The 15,941-nt window shown below is 36.5% G+C and overlaps 1 protein-coding gene and 1 pseudogene across 1 annotated transcript; both read right to left on the reverse strand.

Annotated features, from left to right (window-relative positions):
- Positions 1–2,277: 2,277 nt before the first annotated feature.
- LOC106335916 lies at positions 2,278–3,991 on the reverse strand (annotated as a pseudogene).
- Positions 3,992–8,152: 4,161 nt separating this feature from the next.
- On the reverse strand, positions 8,153–10,390 carry LOC106328629 (probable ubiquitin-conjugating enzyme E2 37). The gene is made up of 6 exons (XM_013767109.1): positions 10,038–10,390; positions 9,885–9,954; positions 9,677–9,782; positions 9,346–9,444; positions 9,115–9,258; positions 8,153–9,037 (listed from the first exon to the last, which is right to left on the reverse strand). The coding sequence occupies exons 1-6, from the start codon at positions 10,183–10,185 to the stop codon at positions 8,309–8,311; spliced, it is 1,296 nt and encodes a 431-aa protein (XP_013622563.1). The 5' UTR covers positions 10,186–10,390; the 3' UTR covers positions 8,153–8,308.
- Positions 10,391–15,941: the final 5,551 nt, after the last annotated feature.

A 15,941-nucleotide genomic window follows, 5' to 3' on the forward strand; every position in this document is an offset into this window, starting at 1 on the left:
TATAAAAAAATGTATCATCATCAAACCTTTAGACTTTAACACCACTCATTTTGTATTTCAAGATTAATAATAATAAATCATATGCTTGAGATTCAATATGCAACCTTGGTTCGATCCAAATAAAACAAAACAGTTATTTCAAGGTCGACCACACTTGAGGCCTCTCCTTGCCAATGACAATCTTGACTTCAAAGAGACTGTTGATTCTTCCTCTTCTCTTCCACTTTCTTCACTCTTTAGAACAACAATGGATTCAGGCATTGATGCACTGGGCCCAATAATTCAAATAGATATTAATTTAATTTTATATAAATAATTATAAATTTATATAATGTTTTGAACCATTTTTATCTTTTTTTTACAATTCAAAAAATATATTTTAAATCATTATAAAAGTTTCATCTACTCTTATACTGATAGATACGTTAGATCCACATTTATTATATTCGATCTATTTGGTTCACTAAATCCGCACCGTTGATTTCGGTGAAAAGAGTTTCCTCTTTCGTTGACCTTTAGACAAGCATATTATAAATTCAAAATACAAACTGTTTGACTGGAAATCATATATATATATATATTCGTATATATTGTCCGTGTTTATTTTTTTAACTAGTAAATCACAAAAAAAAGCCACAGAATTGTAAAGGCTGTAGTTTTAATATTTTTACTATATAATTAATGCTGTAGAATTTTTGTTGTTGATGTAGATTTTTTTGCTACAGATTTTTTATTGTAATTTTTTTGCTGTAGTTTTTTTCCTTTTAAAGCATGATTGGTATAAAATAGCTGTAAATGTTATATACATATTCTAACTCTGATTAAATGAAAATCAAAATCAAATTGATAAATATTAATCCATGTCAAACTATTTTTTAAAGATTTTCACACATTAATAAAACATATTAAATTTTGATTATAAATACATCATTTTATGATTAATTATTTTCCAGAACTTTTCGCCAATAAAAATTTAATAAACACAATTATTGTTTTCAAAGTTTACAACTTATCATTATTATCTAATAAAAATATATTAAAATTTTAGAAATGTGTTTTTGAAACAGTTTCTTTTCTAAAACATGGATCATTTTAAAATAGAGGGAATAGTAATCAGTCACATTTTATGAACTGATTAATTATTATAGAAACATTGTATGTTTCTTTTTTGTAAATGAATATAATTGTTAAGTATCATATATAATCAACATATGTGAGATGTTATTTATACGTATGAAATTTATAGTATATATATTACGTGTATTTTAGAAAGAAAATAAAACGTTTGGTAGGAAAGAGAAAATTATTGTTCAAAGCACTTGACGAAGTGCTCTGGAGAACTTGATCTCTAAAGCCATAAACTGAAATAAAAGCTAGTTATGGCTGTGAGTTTTCAAATGTAAATTAATGTATGATTGCTTTGAATTTTTGGCTGTGGAGAAAATTTGGAACGTGGACAACACTCAGCTCTCACCAATCATCTTCTAGATATGCTCGATTGAAACATCATTTGCTTTCATTTTTGGTTAAAAATAAACACTAATAGAAAATATAATATATTTTTTGAATTTTGACTAGTATTGCATAAAAATAGTAGTACTTGATTTTATCTAAAATTCGTGTTTCTGAAAAAAAGTGATTTATCCAATTTGGTAACGGAATATTGATTCTGTAAATCTTGACCAGCATCGCTACCAAGACCAGACTTGCCCCATACACACTATAAATGTATGGAATACATATGGCTAAATGCCTAAATACTATCGCAAACTTTGAAACTCTAAACCAACACGTGAAGATGAAGAACGTTTCTCTCAAGCTTCCACTCTTGATTTTCATTTTGGTCATCACATCTAGTAAGTATTTCTTTTGATTTTAGAACATTAGCGTTTTGTTTCTTTTCACAAATATAAATAGAGAAAACTTAACTGTTGAAACCCATTTTATTTATGTGAATGATGGAGAAGATTTTGGAGCGGAAGCAAGAGAGGTAACTGAAGTTGAAGTTATGGCCGGAAGTTCAAGTGACGCCACCATAGCCAATACTCTGGATCCAGCACATCCACCTTGCCAGAGGGACATCGATTGTACCTTCAAATGTCCCAAGGGAGGATTCTGCAACGATCCCCTTGGATTATGTGATTGTTCGTGATCATTATTCTAAATCTAATTTTCACTTTTAAAAGAAAAACGTATTGCCATAAATTCTCTAGGCTTTTATTTTAACACACTCATTTTGTATTTCAAGGATAAATATAATAAATCCTATGCTTGATATTCAATATGCAATCTTGATTCGATCCAAATAAAACAAAACAGTTTTTTTCAAGGTACACAATTGAGGCTTCCTCTCCTTGCCAGTAATAATCTTGACCTCGAAGCGACTGTTGCTTCTTCCTCTTCTCCTTCACTTTCTTCGCTGTCTAGAACAACAATGGATTCAGGCATTGAAGCTTCTTCCAAGGCCGACTTCTCAAACTCACCGCCCCAGCTTCTCGCATCTTGATTCTGATTCATTTCAGTTTGCGCAAGTACCTCTGCTTTGCTAAATTCATTCAACTGTGACTCTTCAAGAGGTCTCAAGGACAGTTTTCCGCTTAGTATATTGTTGTCACTCTTTGCAGCAGAAGATCGAACACCTGAAGAGGCCAAGTTATTATTAAGTGATGCTGCATTAACCAATGGCTTCTTTAACCCCAGAGAAAGCTTCTTTACAATTGAATGTGGCTTCTTGTTTTCTTTACAGACAGCTGAAACTTCATGTGTGAGTTCTTCACAGCACAAGTCTTTCTTTTGAGATTGAGAAGGCAATGTAAGAGATAGTTTCTTCCTGCTCCCTCCGTTGTTAACGGATGAGGTTGCCTCGCAGAAACCAATCACCGCTTTTCTTTTCCCATTACCATCTATGTGTTATGCTGAAAAAAGATTCCACTGCTAAGTTCGGCTTAATCCCAGGCTTTTCGTGATTACCAGAAACTTTCTCATCTCCATGACTCTCAAGAAACAAAAAGGAAGCAACATTGGAACTTATACGAATACACAAAATCAACATTTGCTCACTGAATAAACAAAGTATGCACCTTAACCTCGCCTGCGTTTGGTCTTTCCTGAAATTGGAGGCTGGTGCTGCTTCCATCACCAGTCTTAACCTTTACAGCATACTTCTGGGTCATCTCTCGTGCCTTATAATCCAAAGCTTGTCTATTGTATTTGTACTTCCTGCTCTGAGACAAACAAATCCAGCAAAAGAAATAGTTAAGAAAAATCTCAAAGAGAAAATGACTTTGTGGTAAAACCTTTTTGGCGCATGTATTAAGACTTACAACTTCACACATCAAGCCATCATCCGGATTAGGTTCATTAAGCAACAACCCGATGCTCGTCAACACTGTAGAGATGTTCAATGATGGTTGCCAAGCACCCTGTGCTCACAACAAGAAATAAACTAATAATCACTCTTTATCTTTCTTTTCTAATGAAAGGGCACCTTTGCTTCCTAATCACATTGGCACATCTGCTGTACCTTACACTAGTGCAAATTCAGATCAAGAAAGTCAAGAAACTAAATTCGATTCCAGAACTTATATAACAATGCATTTCATCACTTGTACTGAGTACCTTTCATGTATGTATTCTAATACCAAAAACCACCAAAGACAAAGATTGGATTCAACAAAAAACTATGGAGCTTCTATTCAACAATGGCTACAACATATCAATCAACAGTAAGAAGGAAGAAACAGAGTGTCACCTATGGCGCTGTTCCAACAGACTCAAGACCCTCAGTAATCTTCAGCTGCTTGAACAGAGTATTAATCCCTAATGTTACCATTCGATCCTTGTCAACCACAAAACTCCACTGCTAATTGCAAGGAGATATCCATACACCCGAACTAACATAGATAAGAACCATGTTTGTGTGGATAGAGAGAAGAGATAGTGAGATGGATGAAGACGAAAGATAAACAAAGAAGGAAAGAGAGAAAGATAATGGGAGAGAAAAAAAGTGGGAAAGAAAATATTGTGCGAGATTTTATAAATTAACTTATTTTATAAATTAAAGATTTCTCCAATAATTCAAAATAGATATTAATTTAAATCTTATATAAATAATTATAAATTTATATAATGTTTTAAACCGTTTTTCTCTATTTTTACAAAATTCAAAAGTATATATTTTAAATCATTATATATGTTTCATTTACTCTTGTATTGATAGATACGGTAGATCCACATTTATTATATTCGATCCATTTGGTTCACTAGATCCACTCAAAAGAGTTTCCTCTTTCGTTGAACTTTAGACAAGCATATTTTAAATTCCAAATACAATCTGTTTGACTGAAAATCAAATCAAACAGTTTACATTTGGAATTTAAAATATGTTTGTCTAAAGGTATATATACATATATATATATATATATATATATATATATATATATATATATACCGTCTGTGTGTATTTTCTTAACTAGTAAATAAATAAATAAAAAGCCACCAGAAAGTAGATATGCTGGATTGAAACATCATTTGCTTTCATTTTTGGTTAAAAATAAATACTATTAGAAAATATAATATATTGTTTGAATTTTGACTAGTATTGCGTAAAAGTAGTAGTACTTGATTTTATCTAAAACTAGATTTTGATTTGTTTGATTTATAACTTTATATAATAATCATATACATTCGTTAAAAGTCCGAGATCATATTCATACTTAAACGTTTGCGTTTTGATGATTATACTTGAGAGTTTAGATATTTTAAGGATTGTATTTCAGATTAATAAATTTTTATAATATGTTATTAATGTTTTAAAGCGAGATTATGATCCACGATTTAAAATTTACAACGTATTTTATTACAAATTGATAAATTTTATAATGCCGTATGTTTTGGTTTGTTTTTGAAAATTCTTATTTTCAGTTGCTATTTTTAATAAGTTAGCACTGTAATATAAATAAGTTTTAAAAACTAATAGAATTTTCTATATATTTTTGTTTTCTCAAAATCAATTTAAAATACATATCATATTTACTAATATAATTAAATTGGCCTTGAATAAAACAAATAAAGATAAATAATGTTTGGCAAACAACAAAAACACTGAGAGAAACAACACAAGCGAGCTCCGATGCAAATACGACACACCAAACACGGCCTAGAAACCAAGATATTGAAACTAGATCTATGATATCAAGTGGACAAGCGGGCTAGCTACTCCGTTGATCAAAAGATCCGGAACCTCCATCATCATATCAGAGAAGTTTATGACCAAGGTAAGAACATTCAACCAAATCGCTCTAATCGTGCCACTCCACAACAACCTTCATCAGACCAGAATAGATGAGACTGACGAGAGCCTCTCCTGGCGATGGCGAGGAGCGCCGACCGCCGGAGAAGCTAGGATCTCGCCAAGAATTTTAACGACGGCTGAAAGGTTTGGGAGAAAAAAAATTAGGTTTTCAGGAAATCAGATGGGTGAAATAACCAAAGCTTCTTAGTTATACTTTTTTTCAAAAGATTCATCGAGATCCTAACTCTATAACTTTTTCTAAAACCGATTATTAATGTTCACAAAATCTTGCAGATTGCAATATTCTTCAAATATTTAAATTTCTATCTTAGATAAGGTAAACAATAAAATTACGAATCCTAAAATCTCGGTTTCCCTGGATATCTACCTAATATCACACTAGCTTTAAAATAAAAAACTTTTTCCTTTAATCACGTCTTACAAATTTTATTTCCTAAATCAAAAATACATTGAGATTTTAGTTAGCAAAAATATCGGTTGTATTAGCCATATAAGAAACACATCGACTCTTCACATATGCAATACCATCCGAAAATGACTTCGAACAAGAGCATCACATTACTCAAAGACGTTGAACCGTTCAAGAGTTGTTGGTGTGTCCAGGTTAAGTTTCTTCACTCATGGATGGCAACAAACCAGTTATGGTGGACCGTATTTATATTTGTTTATTTTGATATAGTTAACGGTTTTGACACTTTTTGTTGTTTAAGGTTTCAAGATCCATTGTTCATGCAAGAGGTTATGATTTATAGGAAAGAGAAACATAGATCAATGTTAGAGGAACTGGAAGCTCTCCCTAAATATATCCTAAACCGTATAAAGGCTTATAGATATTGGGTTTAGGAACTCTCTTCTGATCTGCTGCACTTGCTCAAGCAAAGAGACAGTAACAACATTTTGTACTTAATTGGAGAAATACATATATAGTGGGTTAAGGAGGAGCTGATTCAGGACTTTTAAAGGTAGCTTATAGTTTTTTATTTGAGTTTCAAAACCTTAGATGTTAATATGTTTTATCTGTTTAGATAGCTGTATAACAAAGAGGAAACATCCTAATTGTTAACAGGAGAGAGTCCATGGAGACCTCATGCAGACTTTTAAGTGAATGGTTGTGGAATGAACCCGCTTGTAGTTAAACTTTATAGTCTAATAAATTGTAAACAATAGCAACAAATCTCATTTTAACTTCTTTTTTTGAACAACTAAAGTCAGTTTATCTATCTACCAAAAATTGTTTAATTTTATATTTTGGTTAATAAATTACGATAAATTGGTTTACTTGTCATAATATATTTTTATATTAGATAAGCAGCCAAATTAACTACTTTTACTATTTTTATACACATTATAATACTTTATATACATACGTAGTTGCCGTTAAATTATTATATACTGTACGAATTGTTTTACATGTAAACTAAATTTCTTTAGTCTGATCATTTTCAATTTATTTGACTACTCAGATACAATTTTCAAAATAAATTTATATACATCAAAGTAATTAAAAAAATATATAATAACAATATATTTATGTATAACTTTTACCAATAACAATAAATTTTATTATCTAGATCTTAAATCTGTAAAACAAATTAGTAAATTACCACAGGGTATATTGAAATCAACTTTCAATATACATTTAGTTCCATAAATGGAATATTCTATATGGAATATACACATATTTTAAGAAATAGATGCTATTAAATAGAAATATCTAACATATAAAAAAGAATATCTAGCATACTTTAAAAATTAAAGCTATTATGTTTAAACTATAAGAATACAATAAATAAAATTTTAATTAAATAGTTTACTCAAGATAGACATAATAGTTGAATTTATTTGACATATAAAAAACCTAGAGACATATAAATACTTTTAAAAGATAACATATTACCCGACACAATATTATATTTTGAAAATATACATTTATTAATAAACACAATCATACTAATTGGTTTGATTTATTATATAAATAAAATAGAAAAAATTAATGTAATATATATTATTAATTGACAAGTATCTCATGTAACATATTATTTTGATAGTAAATGTAATTACTATACGAACAATCAATAAATATACGTACACAGATAAAAAACCGTCAATGAATCAGATAATATTATTTATTTTAAATTGAATAAACATCTGTGCGGGCACGCAGATCAAAGTCTAGTACAAAACTAAATCACTTTGGGTTTTGTTTTATTAATTTGAGGAATGACATGTCAATTTAATTATCTTCAAAAAGTAATGGAAGAATCATAAAAAGAGATTTTGTTTTAATAGTATAGATTTGTGTTTCTGAAAAAGGTGATTTATCCAATTTGGTAACGGAATATTGATTCTGTAAGTATTGACCAGTATCGCTACCAAGACCAGACTTGCCCCACACACACTATAAATGTATGGAATACATATGGCTAAATACTATACGAAGCAATCGCAAACTTTGAAACTCTAAACCAACACGTGAAGATGAAGAACGTTTCTCTCAAGCTTCCACTCTTGATTTTCATTTTGGTCATCACATCTAGTAAGTATTTCTTTTGCTTTTTAGAACAGTAGCATTTGTGTTTCTTTCCACAAATATAAATAGAGAAAACAAAACTTAACCGTTAAACCCCATTTATTTATGTGAATGATGGAGAAGATTTTGGAGTAGAAGCAAGAGAGTTAACTGAAGTTGAAGTTATGTCCGGAAGTACAAGTGACGCTGCCATAGGCAAGGCTCTGGGTCCAGCACATCCACCATGCCAGAGGGACGTCGATTGTAGGTTCGAATGTCCCAAGGGAGGATACTGCAACGATCGCTATGGGTTATGTGTTTGTCTCTGATCACTATTCTAATCTAATTTCCATTTTAAAAAAATGTATCGTCATCAATTCTTTAGACTACACTCATTTTGTATTTCAAGGATAAATATAATAAATCCTATGCTTGATATTCAACATGCAATCTTGATTCGATCCAAATAAAACAAAACAGTTTTTTCAAGGTTTACCACACTTGAGGCTTCCTCTCCTTGCCAGTAATAATCTTGACCTCGAAGCGACTGTTGCTTCTTCCTCTTCTCCTCCACTTTCTTCGCTGTCTAGAACAACAATGGATTCAGGCATTGATGCTTCTTCCAAGGCCGAATTCTCAAACTCTCGTCCCCAACTTGTCACATCTTGATTCTGATTCATTTCAGTTTGCGCAAGTACCTCTGCTTTGCTAACTTCATTCAACTGTGACTCTCCAAGAGGTCTCAAGGACAGTTTTCTGCTTAGTCTATTGTTGTCACTCTTTGCAGCAGATGATCGAACACCCGAAGAGGCCAAGTTATTATTAAATGATGCTGCATTAACCAATGGCTTCTTTAACCCCAGAGAAAGCTTCTTCACAATTGAATATGGCTTCTTGTTTTCTTTACAGACAGCTGAAACTTCATGTGTGAGTTGTTCACTGCACAAGTCTTTCTTTTGAGATTGAGGAGGCAATGCTAGAGATAGTTTCTTCCTGCTCCCTCCGTTGTTACCAGATGTGTTTGCCTCGTAGAAACCAATCACTGCTTTTCTTTTCCCATTACCATCCATTTGTTGATCAGTGTCACGACTCTCTTTATGTGTTATGCTTAAGGAAGATTCCACTGCTAAGTTCGGCTTAATCCCATCAGGCTTTTCGTGATTTCGAGCTAAAACACTAATTCCACTTTCAGAAACCTTGTCATTTCCATGACTCTAACGAAACAAAAAAGGAAGCAAAGTTATAATGAATATACGCAAAATCAACATTTTGCGTATACGAATAAACTAACCTCGGCTGCGATAGGTGTTTCCTGAATTTGGAGGCTGGTGCTGCTTCCATCAACACCAGACTTGTAAACCTTGACAGCATACTTCTCTGTCATCTCCCGGGCCTTATAATCGAAAGCTTGTCTATTGTATTTGTACTCCCTGCTCTGAGACAATCAAACAAGGCCAGCAAAAAATCAAAATCAAAATAACAATCTCATAGAAAAATGAGTTTGTAACCATGTAAGACTTACAACTTCACACATCAAGCCATCATCAGGATTGGGTTCAGTAAGCAACAATCGAATGCTAGTCAGCACTGTAGATATGTTCAATGATGGTTGCCAAGCACCCTGTGCTCATAATCAGAAACAAACTAACCATTACTAACCATAATCCTAATTAAAAAAAAAAAATCATTTTTGCTTGTTAATCATTTCATTACTAGCTAGTGCTGCTGAATAGCTTCATGTATTCTAATAGCCAAGAGCCACCAAAGACAAAGATGGATTCAACAAAAACTCTATTCACTGCAACAAAAGGCAATGAAGGAATAAACAGAGTGAGTGACTGTCACCTAATTACCTTGGGAGGGAGATTCAAGATGTCGAGGCAAATTCGGCCACTGTTATCGATGTTTGGATGGTAGATCTGTGTAGCAAAAGACACAATCGGAGGCTGAAACGGATATCTGATAGATCCAAAAACCTTATCATCACCAGACTCAAAAAAAAATATATATATATCATATTCTGATACTAAATACAAAGAGGTAGATCATCGTACTAACAACCTCTCTGGAATCTGAATCTTCACGTCGAAGATTCCATTAGCGTAAACAGTATCTTCAGGTCCTTCCATCTCTGTGGAAAGAAAACAAAAAGAGACAAGGGTTAAATCGATATTTGAAATAGAGAGAGAAAAAGGATATTGAGAAGAAGCGAACGAGCATCAATTGAGGAGAAAGATGAGAGATCGCCGGAGCCAGAAGCGGCGGAGGAGAGGTGTGGAAACGAAGCGCCGTGAGGTGGATCGGAGAGGAGGAGCTTCAGCTCTTTCTGCATCCTCATGCTTAATCTAGCTGCTTGAGCCATGCTTTGCTTCGTTTAGATTCCGATTTTGAGAATCTTAAGAAAGAGGCAAAATGGGATTGGCACTGGCGTGGTGGGGAAGATTTTAAATTTTGGGGATTTGATGAGAAAAGAGCTCTGATATGAACCGTTCGTTAGATGATAGATTCCATTTCACACGATTCAACGGCTCGGATCAGTTATATATTTTGAAGAGAAAAACAAATAATGTTCACACCCAAGCCCTTTCGGACCAGAACCTTAGTCTAGCACCTTAGAGCATGATTATTGGAGGATTCTTAGAGTGAAATTCTTAGCGGAATATAAGAACCCGTTTCTTAACTTTTAACAAAAAAAAAAAAAAACTAAAAACCGACTCTTAAACAAGAGATATAAAAGACGTATTTTAACTTTTTTAGTTAAAAGTTAAGAGACTGTATCTTATATTACGCTAAGAGACCCAACCTAAGAGACCTGCAATAAACATGCTCTTAGACCAACTCGACCATATCAACTCGGACAAAACACAGATATGTGGACTGCTTCATCCCATGCCGGCCCTCAACTCTCTAAGTAGGAGTATAAATCCCGTGGATCCAATCAAATCCATATGCACCATCAGCACATGTATCTATAAATAAGATTAGAGGCTGAATTAATCTTTATTAATCAAGTAGAGAGTATTTATACAGTATACATCTAAGGTACTTAGTACTTTCTAATAATTACAAAGAGGTCCTTTATGTATATACTTATTGCCTTACATTATGATCCTTCGGCGCAAATCTAGATCGATGACGGCTAACCCTAGGAAAAATTGATCTATTGGAAAGGCGATGACGGCTAACTCTAGGAGCGACGACGAAGGCGAAAACTCGGAGAATCCAAAAGACGACGGAGATGGGAAATCGGCGGAGGATCTCTCGCAGGCAGTTCTAGAGACGATGATTGCTGAGGGTGACAAATCGGTGGACAGAAACTGTGCGGGAGAACATACGGGTGAGTCAGGCGGCCCGGAGGGTAATGCTGAGGCTGTCTCTCCACATGTTGGTTCCGTACTGCAAGTGGGACAAAGCGAATCCAAGGGTAATGCTGAGGCTGTCTCTCCTCGGAGGAGTGGTTCTCAGGAGAATCCTTCGGTAGGGTCTGTTGGATCAGGTTCAGAGTTCCTATTCGGAGGCAGTGAAAGAAACACTTCCGGAAACGATCGGTTTCAACCTGATTTTGTAGTGAAGGACGGTGTTGCTGATATCAACATCCCTGAGGAGATTTTGGAGGATGCTGAGCCACTATGGAAATGTTTTGTGGTGGGATATTTTATGAATGATGCTCCACACATTGGTTCGATTCATGCGACGGTGAATAGAATTTGGTCTTCACAAGGGAAAAGTCCTAAGATTGATGTGCAATTCATTGATAAGAATACAGTTCTCTTCCGCATTGAAGATGCTCAGGTGCGGAGTAGGATTCTAAGGAGGAAGTATTGGCATATAGCTGAGGTACCCCTGGTTTTGAACGAATGGAGTCCGGAGTCAGCACGTGCTCCTCCTGACCTCTCGGCCATGCCTTTGTGGGTGGATTTTGTGAACTTGCCAGGTTACCTGTATTCTAAGAAAGGAATCTGTTTTCTATCGCGAACAACAGGGAAATTTGTCAAACTGCATCCTAACACTGAAAAGTGTATTCGGTTGGATGTAGCGAGAGCTTTGGTTGAAGTGGACTTGCAGAAACCACTACCACGCAAGATCTGTTTTAAAGATAGGGATGGCTCAAGGGTGGAAGTCGCGGTTAACTACCCATGGCTCCCGCCTAGGTGTGACATATGTTCAAAATGGGGTCACTTGGCAAAGGAGTGCAAGGAATCTATGTCTGTGGTGATTTTGAAATGCCCACAAGAGGATGAACATTTGGCTCCTAAGGTTGACAAAGTGGTGCAGGAGGTAGCTTGCTCGGGTAAAGCAGTGGTATCAAAACTGTTGAATGAGCAGGAAAGTTTGAAGTCGGCTCAGCAGGCTCATGTCATTGAGGAGAGTGGTGTGAGAAGGGATAGTGCGGTAGAGTCTGGGAATGTGATTGACGCTAGAGCGGGGGAAAACTGGTATCTGGTTTCAGGACAAAATCAGAAGCGTAGCTCGCCTACAAAGCAGAAGAACGTGGAGGTAGCTAAGGGCATTAGTAGGTCGCCAAATGGTTTCCTTGCTCTGCAGGATATCAGGGAAGAGGGGGAGATTGAGGACGATGCTGAGGAAGACTATGTTCAAGGCATTGAGGAAGATCCTTCCAAGCTCGCAGAGGGTGGAAATTCTCGCGATGTGTTGCTGCTACGTGGTTCAATAAGTTCCCAGAGAGGAAAGGCTAAGGGCTCTCGGAGACCTATTGTGAACTCTAGAGATTTAAGGGCATCAGTGGTGACAAATCAAAGCAGGAAATCTTCCCTCCGGAAGAAATAATGTCGTCAGTCTTCGCTTGGAACATGCGTGGATTCAACGAGCCACGCAAACACAATGCTGTAAAATACTGGGTACAAGATGCTAAACTGTCTTTAGGTTGCCTGATTGAAACTCGAGTTCAACAGAGGATCTTTCAAAAGATTTTTGACTCGATTTTTCCAGGGTGGAACTGTCTTCACAATTATAGCCATCACAGGCTTGGTAGAATATGGGTTTGTTGGTCTGCAGGCGTGGAAGTTGTTCTGGTTTTAGTCAGCGCTCAAATGATTACATGATGGGTAAGGTACAAGGGTACATAAGATATTTTCCTTTCGTCTTTTGTTTACGCTTTCAACACTGCTGGTGCAAGGAAGGACCTTTGGGTGGAGCTTGAATCTGTTTCTAGAATGGACGCTAGTAACACAAACCCATGGATTATTCAAAGAGACTTCAATGTCACCTTATCTGCCACAGAGCACTCTCAGTTTATGGATGTAGGAGGAAGTAACAGTGCTATGAGGGACTTCCAGGAGGTGGTTCGGCTCTGTGATCTGGTTGACTTAGCGTACATGGGGCCCATGTATACTTGGTCAAACAGTCAAGACGGCAATCCTATCAGTAAGAAACTGGATCGTGTGTTAGTGAATAGCAGCTGGCTTGCAGCTTTTCCTCAAGGTTTTGCTAAATTCGAATCAGGCGGAGTTTCAGATCATCTGAGAGTCAAAACACAGATACGAGCATCTACTCCTTGGAATATGAAGCCTTTCAAATTATTTACTCACGTTGCAAGTCACCCCCGGTTTCTAGAAGTGATAAGCCAGGTGTGGAGTTCAACATCACCACTTTATCACTCCCGGTCTGCGCTAAAGCTTTTCCATTCAAAGTTGAAGATGTTAAAATCTGGGCTACGAGGCCTCAATAAGGAAATGTTTGGTGACTTACCGGCTCGTGTGAAACGGGCATAGGATGATCTATGTGCAAAGCAGAATGAGGCCATGGAAAACCCGCACGCTAGGACCATCGAAGCCGTGCTTGGGAGCACTGGCATCATATCTCAAGGATTGAAGAACAATTCTTCTATCAGAAATCAAGAATTCAATGGTTAGGCTTGGGTGATCGCAATACGAGGTTTTACCACAAGGTGTGTCAGAGCAAGGTAGCTAAGAATTGCATTCGTAAGATAGTTACGGACGAGGGTCAAGTTTTGACGGACCAAAACGATATCAAGCGGGCTGCAGCGGCTTATTATGAGAATTTTCTTACTTCTCCTGTCCCTCAGAATGAGGAAGTGCCACAACATTTACTCGAGGACCTGGTTGATTACAGGTGTTCCTCCGTAAAAGCTGCTTCTCTGCTTTGGCCAGTTCACGCGGAGGAAATAAGGCAGGTACTATTCTCTATGCCATCGAACAAGGCACCGGGGCCAGATGGTTTTCCTATGGAATTCTATAAAGCAGCCTGGCAGGTGGTGGGTCAGGATTTTATTGTCGCAGTTCAATCAATTTTCCTCTTTGGACTCATGCCTCGCAGTATTAACGCCACTCTTCTATCGCTGGTTCCCAAAACCACAGTTGCAGAGAGAATGCAGGATTTTAGACATATTGCTTGCTGCAATGTGCTCTATAAATTCATTTCAAAGATTTTAGCAAAGCGGCTTAAGGCTACCCTCCTTCTCGCCATCGATCAAAATCAGTGTGCTTTTGTTAAAGACAGGCTCTTACTTGAGAACGTGTTGCTTGCTACGGAGTTAGTCAAAGACTATAATAAGCATTCGGTTACCTCCAGATCAGCAGTAAAATTGGATATTTCTAAAGCTTTTGACACTGTAAAATGGTCATTTGTGGAGGCTACACTTCGGGAAATGAACTATCCTGACCTATTTGTAACATGGATCATGCGATGTATTGAGACTGCTATGTTTTCGGTCTCAGTCAACGGAGAGTTAGAAGGTTTCTTCCCTAGCTCAAGAGGGTTAAGGCAAGGCTGTTCCCTATCACCCTACTTGTATGTGATTGTCAGTAATGTTCTGTCAAAGCTTATCAGTAGGGCAGTTTCAGCGGGGACCATTGGATATCACCCGGCCTGTAGGGAGCTCAACCTCACCCACCTGAGCTTTGCAGATGATATTGTTGTGTTCACCGATGGGAAACCACAGTCTCTGACGGGTACCTTAGAGGTCTTCAATGAGTTTGCTACATTATCTGAGTTTGCTACATTATCTGGTCTATGTATCAACGTGTCGAAGTCTACAGTGTTTTCAGCTGGGAGAGGGAAGCAAGTACTTGAAGAAGAGGCTGCAGCAATAGGGTTATCGGTATCTGCTCTGCCAATAAAATATTTGGGGCTACCTCTCACTACGAAGATCATGTTAAGGTCGAACTATGAACCGTTGTTGGCTAAGATCCGGAACAGAATGCAAAGTTGGACAAGTAAGGCTATATCTTTCGCGGGGCGTTTACAGTTGATTCAATCAGTTATAGCGAGTATAACAAATTTTTGGTGCTCAGCTTTCTCCTTGCCTCAAGGATGTATTGAAGACATCGAGAGTATGTGTTCAGCTTTTTTGTGGAGTGGATCTCCCAATATTACCCATAAAGCAAAGGTAGCTTGGGATATTGTTTGCACACCAAAGGCGGAGGGTGGTTTGGGGATCCGGAAAATAAAGGAGATGGATACTGTTTTCTCTCTAAAACTGATCTGGCGCATTTTTGCAAAGTCTGATCCGCTATGGGTAGCTTGGGTGAGACAATACTTAATAAGGGATGAGTCTTTTTGGGATGTCAAAGTCCGTTCAGGAGGATCGTGGGTTTGGAATAAATTGATGCAGTTTGTGGGAACCAAAATTCGCACTGTCGATTTCCGTTTAAATTAGGAAACTAGAAAAACCCTAATTTCCCAGAGGTCCCGGAGATCTGTTAATACCACACGCTAAACAATCGAACACAAGATATCAACGACAAAGTATAAAAATCGTAAAAAGAGAGCGAAATAGATCTTATTCCGAATCTGTGTTTGAGCGTTACAACAAGGTATAAGCCTGGGCTCGAGAGCTGTCGGCGAGATTCCTAGTTCTAGCAACCCTAAGACGGCTAAACCTAATTGAGTCGCAGCTCGAAATAACAAAAACGGAAATATGCCTAAATCGCTCTAAGTGCTAAGTTTGCTTTGAAAAAGTCTCTCCCTATGCCTCTCGCCTAGGTCGGTTTACGCTTTTCCACTTCTGCCCTTAAGCCGTCATAGCATAAAAATGGAGATATTCCATTTTTTCCGATCTTCGTAATTATCTTCAAAATTTTGTATTTATCCGCGGAAACTTGACATTTATCTTTCCTTGCGAACCAAGCGTAAACC

Source organism: Brassica oleracea, chromosome C3 (assembly GCF_000695525.1).
Source record: "Brassica oleracea var. oleracea cultivar TO1000 chromosome C3, BOL, whole genome shotgun sequence".
Classification (NCBI taxonomy): Eukaryota; Viridiplantae; Streptophyta; class Magnoliopsida; order Brassicales; family Brassicaceae; genus Brassica; species Brassica oleracea.